The sequence below is a fragment of the Oratosquilla oratoria genome, chromosome 17, assembly GCF_046742065.1.
Source record: "Oratosquilla oratoria isolate Oo_2021 chromosome 17, ASM4674206v1, whole genome shotgun sequence".
NCBI classification, from domain to species: domain Eukaryota; kingdom Metazoa; phylum Arthropoda; class Malacostraca; order Stomatopoda; family Squillidae; genus Oratosquilla; species Oratosquilla oratoria.
The window spans coordinates 5,805,144-5,813,614 of record NC_134793.1 but is presented as its reverse complement, the minus strand read 5'-3'; the positions used below and the strand labels follow the sequence as shown (position 1 = coordinate 5,813,614).

Genomic DNA, 8,471 nt, shown 5'->3' with positions numbered 1-8,471 from the left:
TTTTATTACTTTCAAAATTTTCTATTATACTCTTACCCCATTTCACATCTGCTCTCCTCTTTGCCTCCTTTACCTTTTGCTTTACTTCTCTTTTCTTTTCTTTGTACCTCTCATATGACTCCCTCGTCCTATTTTGTAACCAATCTGTGAAAGCTCGCATCTTCTCTTCTACAACCTTCTTTGTTTCCTCATCCCACCATTCACTACCCTTCCTTCTATTTCCTCCTGTCCTTGTTCCACAGACCATCCTTGCACACTTTGTGACTCCCTCCTTGAACCATCCCCATTCCTCCTCCACACCTAGCTCCACTCTATCCTTCACTCCCTCCCACTCCTCCTTCAGCTTCTTGTACTCCTTTTCCTTTTCATTTAAAGAGTTCACTCTAAGCACCTCCCTACCTTTTGTCCCTTTCCTCTTTCTCCATCTATCCTCCACTCTCAACTTACCTTCCACCAAAAAATGATCTGATATTCCCCCACCCTCTCTCCTTAGCACATGTACATCCTTAACTCTTCCTATCATAATCCTATTTACCACTACATCTGGGGATCTAGTCTAGCTAAAACTTGTCACGTTGCCAATTTGGCCCAAACTTGTACCAGAGTGAGAGAGTCATGTTCAGTGCACTGCGAGGTACATGTGAGTAATCTGAACCCAAGGGCATGTGTGGGGTGCCCAGCCAAATTGAGCCTCTTTTGTGCATTTTTACGTGTCTGCCTGTGGTGCCTGCACCTTTGGCCTGAGGGGTGTTTAACCCCTACGGCATCAGCGGCATACATCGTACACCACAATTGTTTTATGGATTGAGCGTCAGCAGCATACATCGAATGCCGCAATTTAAAAAATTCACCAAAATTAGGCATTATATTGTGGGTCAAATCTATGCTAATGACCAAGTAGCCCTATCCATTGGCTATAAAAGGCACTCAATTTTTTTTATTGATTGACAAAACTGGCAACCCTGGCAGCAATTTCTTGGGGGTAACTTTGGGTATAAAATCGGCCTTTAGGGCGTAATTTAGGTGATTCTGGTGTATGAACCAAAGTATGGGGAGGTGAAGTTGTACTTCAACAGTTAGGCAAGTGCTATTTAGTGCATATTTGGACGTATAGAATTGGCAATTTCGCACTGCCAATTTTTGTAATAAATACATAATACAAAATGTGGCTAAGCAATAATTGTGTGATGGATGCTTACTAAAACATTTACCAAAACAATAAGGAACACCACAATCTCTTCCATGAAATTATAAAAAAATACCGAAAAATCAATTTACCACACAACAAAGTGATAAATATTTACCAAAAAAGTCCACAAAAACTAGTTATAAACACGTTTTCCATAAGTGTCAGTGTATTATGGGCAACTGTACATTGACCTGAAAAATCATAAATGTCAAATTCCTTACCTCTGAAATTCTAACAAAGCTTTTAAATAAATAGTTTTTATTTATTTATTTATTTTTTTGGAAAATATTTATCACTTTCTAATGTGGTAAAATTATTTTTTGGTATCTATTTTATTACAATTTCATGGAGGATAAGTGATTGTGGTGTTTCTTATTGTTTTGATAATGTTTTAATAAGCATCCATCACACCATACCCCAGCCACATTTTGTATTACACATTTATTGTGAAAATTGGCAGTGCAAAATTGCCAGTTCTATACATCTGAATACATACTAAATAGCACCTGCCTAACTGTTGAAGTACAACTTCACCTCCTCATACTTAATTTCGTACACCATAATCACCTAAATTACGTCCTAAAGGCCGATTCTATACTCCAAGTTACCAAAAAAAAAAAAAATTGCTGCCAGGTTTGCCAGTTTTGTCAATAAAAAGAAAATTTTGGGTGCCTTTTATAGCCAATGGATAGGGCTACTTGTCATTACCACAGATATGACCCTCAACGTACTGCCTAATTTTGGTGAAATTTTTAAGTTGCACCATAAGATGTATGCCATTGACACTCAATTCATAAAACAATTGCGGCATACAATGTATGCCGCTGACGCTGTAGGCGTTAAGTCCAGGTTGGCAAAATCTGTGGGTCCCCATTTGAGATTTTTTGTTTTGGGCCCATTTTGGTTACTTCCTCCAATTCACCCACCATCTCACCCACAGATCAAGGGCCACTAGACCTTAAGTGCCACTTGGACACCACTCATGCCAAAGGTACGGGTGCCAGAGGCAGAAATATGAAAGATTGGAAAAAAGGCTCAACTTTGGATGGTTGCCATTGGTATGCACTTGGATCCAGGCTGCCCACATCTACCACACAGTGCACTGAACCCAACTCTCTCCTTCTGGGGTAAGTTTGGGCAAATCAGTGACCTGATGATTTTTGACAAAATCCATAGGTTACCCCCTTTGGGGCTACCGGGAGAAGGATGCCCAGTCCTATCCCTGTCCTGTTTTTGTCAACTCAAATGGGAACAGTTGGTGGCAGCATTCCTTTCCCCTACCACAGGGTTCAGCAAAATATTAGAAGAATATTCATGAGTACAGGACAATAACAAGAATGGGGGAACAGTATAATGGAGGGACAGTTGCAGTATAATGGAGATTTCCTCTTCCACAAACAAAATTATGTGTGGCTCTGGTCTAGAATAAGATTACATACCAAGGCTTTTTTCCCCCTTACCAGGGGGGGTAGCCAAAAAGGACAAGGCACAAAAACATTCCCACCCATTTCATCCCCGAAAACACTCCACACCCCTCCACCCTCCCTCCCATCTTAGCACCTCCTAGATGATGGGTCATCCCTGCACCCTGTCCACTGCCCTCGGTCAGAAGCAGTGTCGCAGGACACAGCACATCCACAGCAAGGCCGCTTCATTAAATCGGCGACCCCCCCTCTCCGTCCCCCCATATAAAGGAGAGGACGGGGAGAAATCCTTTAGGGCTGTGTCAAAATTTTTGCTCGCACACACTACCTCACCCCCATTCCCCCGTCCAATCCACCTCGTGAATCACAACATTTTCCACATACAACCATTCTCCATTCACCCCTGTCTTCTGTCCTCTTCCCCAAAGCTCCCTTCTCCCCATCCATCCATCTCATCCTAGGACGTCCCCTCATGTTCACTCCCTCCACATCTGCCTTCCATACATCCTTTACTAGTCTTTCTTCACTCATTCTTTCCATGTGTCCAATCCATCCTAATACTCTTTCATCCACCCTATCTCCCAGCTCCCTTTCCACCCCTGTTCTCCTCCTCATTTCTCACTTTATCTAGCCTAGTAACCCCCATCATACTTCTCAGACACTTCATCTCAAACACATTCAAGTTCCTTCTCTCTTCCTCTCTCATGTTCCATGTTTCTGCTCCATACAGTGCTGTTGGCACAATCACTCCTTCATACAGTCTCCTCTTAGCTTCCATTCCCAGATTCCTATTCCTCGTTACACTTTTTAAACCACCAAGGCATTTACTCGATTCTCTCAATCTACATTCTACCTCCACCTTCACTCCACCCTTTCCTGCCACATTTGCACCCAAATATCTAAAACTATCCACTTCCTCCAGTTGCTCTCCCTTAATGCTCACTTCCAGATTACTGCCACTTTCACCCCTTGTACATCTCATCACCTTACTTTTACCCACATTTATCTTCAGCTTTCTTCTATCACACACTCTCCCAAACTCTGTCACCAGCTTCCTCAATCCCTCCTCCGATCCTGCCACAAGCGCAGTGTCGTCCGCAAACAACAGCTGGCTCACCTCCCACTTTTCTCCATTTTCCTTAACCATCTCCAAACCCTGACCCACTACCCTTGCATTCACCTCTCGCACCACCCCATCCATGTATAAGTTGAACAGCCAGGGTGACATAACGCATCCCTGACGAAGTCCCACCTTTACCTCAAACCACTCACTCTCTCCATTTCTAATCCTGACACAAGCTCTACTACTCTCATAAAAACTCTTGACAGCTCCCAGAAGCTTTCCTCCTATCCCGTATATCCGCATAACCTCCCACAGTGCCTTTCTGTCTACCCTGTCGTAAGCCTTTTCCAGATCCATAAAGGCCCAGAAAACATCCTTCCCCTTACCTATAGCTTTCTCACATATCTGTCTTACCACAAAAATCTGATCTACACAACCTCTACCTGTCCTAAACCCACACTGTTCCTCACCAATTACTCCCTCTGTTCCTCTCCTAATCCTCTCAATCAAGATCCTCCCATAAGCCTTCCCAACTACACTTAACAAGCTAATCCCTCTGAAACTACTACATTCACACTTGTCCCCCTTAAATAACAAATGAGGTTAGAAACATTGTGGTGGCAAATTCAAAGGCAATGGGACTTACCTCAACTTTACTCACTGTGTACTTGTCAAAGATGGGTGCTAGCTTGGAATTATGTTTTATGTCAACCAGTACCCGAGTTTCAGCCAAGTTCCTGCCCACCAACTGGAAGCAAGACCTGTAACAAAAGATTACAGGGAGAAGGTCAGATGATAAAGATGTCTATGATTTGGAAATAAACTCTCCGACTGGGATTCAAACCCTTGCCTGAGCGGCTTGCTTTTTATAAGACGAAGACCATACCATCACGCCACAATGACCCCACAAAACGGAACAACTTGGGGGCATGATGGTATGGGCTTTGTCTTATAAAAAGCAAGCCGCTCAGGCGAGGGTTTGAATCCCAGTAGGAGAGTTTACTTCCAACCGTCATAATGATACAAACACATGCCTATGATTATGTTCGTTTGTCCTTTGTACCTGTTTATTCATGAAATATAAATTCAACTGTGGTGGGTGGGTTGGGTGAAAAAGGAATGTCTGTCAAGCAAGGAAGGGAGAGAGTAAGAGATGGGTGTGAGTAGAGAATGGATGAGGAATTGATGTAACCTAAGGGGATTTCTTGTCTGCTCTGTAGATCCTGAAGTGAATGAGGTGGTAGGGTTGCCATGTAATCGAAGTGGTGGGAGTAAAGCAGCTTCAGCTGTTGGGCCCTGCTACACTACCTCTATCCCGAGCAATGTGGTAGGGGTTTGGAATGACCATTCATCCATGTGGTACTATGATCAGTCAATCAATTTGTTGCCCTGGTCTCTCTCACAGGAGATCTGCAGCCTCCAGGTAATAGGCAAACCTGCATGCAGAGCCACAAGTCACTCAGGAAAGATGTACTGTGTTGTTGTCTCAGGATTATTAGTGTGGGGCACTGTAGTATGAGGCACTCCACATCTTCTGGGCAGTGGGTACATCCAAGGCAGCTTGAATCTGTAGCCATGCCCACTCTGCATTGGAACAGTTTCAGTGATGGATGGTGTCCTGAGTGCAATCATGCTAGTGTGGTTCTCACTAGATGTGGAAGGATTTATTCTGTGGGACAAATGTCTGGGTGGAGTGCTGAGTTTGGTGGTCTGTCCAGAAGGGATTGTTCAGTGATCCAAGTGTGTGTGTTCTTGTGTGGATGTTTTGTGTGGTACAAGTAGGCTGTCATAAATTCCCATGTTGCATTTGGTTGTTGTTCCCTAGACTGTCTGTCCGAGCAGTCCCGTCTCCCCAAGGAATGCTACAGCCGAAACTGGGTTTTCCCACAAATCCTTCATAGTGTATGTTGTGTTGTTTGCATGCATGATTGTTGCATTTGGTTGGTAGTGCTTGTGAGATATAATGTGATACATACATGGTGTTCTGGCATAGAATTGTGTTCCTGTCATTTTCATGTAGTGTTCTTTGGGGAGGATATTGGTTTCTGTATACAGGTGTCTAACCATAGAGGTAGTTAAAAGTGACAGACAATAAATGGGTTTTTGGTTGTGTGTGGAATGGACATAGGGCAGATGGTTTACAAAGGATTACAAAGGCGGAGCATGCCGACAGGAGACCTTTTGATCCATATCTAGGTTGGATGCGAAAAAAAATCATATTAATGATAAAATAATAAATAAAAACTATGATAATGTAAATAACAAATAAAATACATAAATAAATGCATAGGTATAGTTAAATAATAAACAAATAATATACTTTGACACTTACAAAGAGGAAAGACTTTTTTGATATATTTGACCTTACCCTGTACTGGAGAAGTCGATGGCTCCATTGGTGTTTGTGTAGTAATCAGTGTCATAAATGTTGACTTCTGCATTGACAAGGAGAGCATCTTGCAGGTCATGTGTAAAGTCTGGCAAATCACGCCGGACTTCACCTGGTGTCTTGCTGAACACAAACCGGAGGAGGTCACTGTCCCTCAGAACATAGATCTAGGTGTGGGAGGAGGGGTAAGACTGTAGTTAGACATGGCTGAGATGGTACACATATGCTTAACCAATCAATGAGCAGAGGGTACTCCTAAAGTTGAATAAAACAGTCTGACAGCTACAGGAAAAATATAAAAAACAATATCTTTACTCTTTTTCCAGCCAATCAGTTATTACTTGCAAAGTGAGTCAAATCATTACCCGCTTTCACTCACACATGTTCCTTCCCACTTCAACCATGCAGAGGTATCTCATTACTTTCCCAGCACTGTTCATTAAAGGGCTAAATGATCAGGTGTTGACAAGATAAGGATGTATGTTAATCTTTTTAGTACATAAGAGGTGGGGAGGACTGAATAAAACTGCCAGGTATAAACCAAAATACACAAACAAACTAACCAATTGGCTGGAAATGTTTTATAAGGTAAGTTTTAACAAATGTAACATGGATGGTTTCCTGCCAGTTTTTAGGTATCAAATGTACATTTGTGAAGAGCACCACATTATTGAACACATGTATGCTAATTCCCTCTTTCACTAACTCACCGTGACAGTGGCAACAGCAGGCTGTTCTGCAGGTGAAGAACGTGCGAGGATAGTGACAGTGAATGTGCCTTGAGCGAAGCGAGTGAGAGGTGCATTGGTGCGGAGGACCCCTGTGTTCTCCTCCAGCAGGAACACCCCTGTGGCATTCACCTCATCACCTTCAGGAAGGAATGTTGCTGTATTCTCGATGTGCTGGAAACTTACATTGTGCAATGTGTACCTGTAGAAAAAATGAATAAATATATAAATAAAAAATAATTAAAAATCAAATCCACTTGGAATTAAGAGGTGATTCAGTTCAAAGCAATTACCGAGAGAGAGAGAGTGAGTGAGTGAGTGTGTGTGTGTGTGTGTGATTCACCATGGTCTTGGATCATATCCTGGACTAGTGATCAACATATAAGCTTAGTGCTTATATGGCCTGATCTATGGTTAATGCTGTGACTTTACACACACACAACTCCAACTCCTTGCCCACCAGAGTTGGAGTGCCAGCTCATAGTGCAGTGATGCTGAAATTTTTTCAGCCATGGGCGGGACTCAAATGCAGATCACTGAATTAGAAGTCAAGAATTATTGCACTGTCATGTGTTGGACATGTGTATGAGTAATACTGCAACACACACACAAACACATACCCAACTCCTTTCCCCCTGGAATTGAATGGCCAGCTCGCAGTGCAGCGATGCTGAAATTATTTCAGTCTTGGGTGGGAGTTGAACTTGGACTGCTGGATTAGCAGTCACAAATGGTACCACTGCACTGTTGAGCTAAGTATGTGCATGCATGCATGCTTGCGTGTGTGTATGCATGTTTGTGTGATTCACAAACTGAGAGAAGCACTAAGCCCACTTTACCTTAATGGAAGGGCTGTAGCATCTGCATCATGTGCCTGAAGACGGACCACTTCTGTCTGCAAAGGAGCATCCACACGAACACCAGCTGAACTGCGGGGCTGAACAAACTGTGGCTTGTTGTCATTGAGGTCACTGATGAGCACACGAACCTTGGAAAAGATACCATGGGGGTGTAAAGGATTACAATGGATTATGGCAGAAGGGCAGGCTGACAAAAACCTTTTGGTTCATAAAGAAGTTGGGTGCTAAATAATGACGATTTGTTTTGAAATCCCTTATTCAGGGCTAGGATAGTATCATACTATCTATATTCCAAGGGGTTTTCCCCCTTATAAGGGAGGTAGCCAAGTCAAAAGAATGCACCCACTCCAACCCATTCCACTTCCCTTGTTTCCCTCTCATCTTAGATCCTTGTGAATGAAGGGTCATTGCCTCCTGCCCACCACCTGGATCAGAAGCAATGCAGCAAGACACAGTACATCCACAGCAAAGCTGCTTCACTTGATCAGCAACTCCCCTCCCTCTCTCTCTCTGTCCCCTCATGAAGAAAATAGAGAAGATGGAGAGAGGACTTAGCTTTTGGCAGCTTGGAACCATTGCTGAGAGTGGTGCCCTTCCTAAACCTTTGCACTATGACCAGGAATCAAACTTGTACACTTGATCTCCCCAGCAGTTGCCAGCTGCACATGCTATGGCTCTACCACAGGACAGTAATGTAATTAAATGAATCAATAATTATAAAAGAATGTCTGCTGCCTCGTTTCACTAGCCGGAAACTTACATCTTCAACAAAGCCTGCACTGTTATTTGTGTTGTATTAGTATGGCCTTTTTCTATAT

The 8,471-nt window shown here is 43.0% G+C and overlaps 1 protein-coding gene across 1 annotated transcript in view; it reads right to left on the bottom strand.

Moving 5' to 3' along the window:
- The window catches only part of LOC143034370 (cadherin-87A-like), a 66,131-nt gene that overhangs the window by 2,273 nt on the left and 55,387 nt on the right, over positions 1 to 8,471 (bottom strand). The window contains exons 32-35 of the mRNA XM_076200325.1: positions 7,633 to 7,781; positions 6,776 to 6,995; positions 6,045 to 6,232; positions 4,323 to 4,437 (exon numbers count right to left, since the gene is read on the bottom strand). Of these exons, the coding sequence (XP_076056440.1) occupies positions 4,323 to 4,437; positions 6,045 to 6,232; positions 6,776 to 6,995; positions 7,633 to 7,781 (672 nt within the window). The remainder of the gene's footprint in view (positions 1 to 4,322; positions 4,438 to 6,044; positions 6,233 to 6,775; positions 6,996 to 7,632; positions 7,782 to 8,471) is intronic.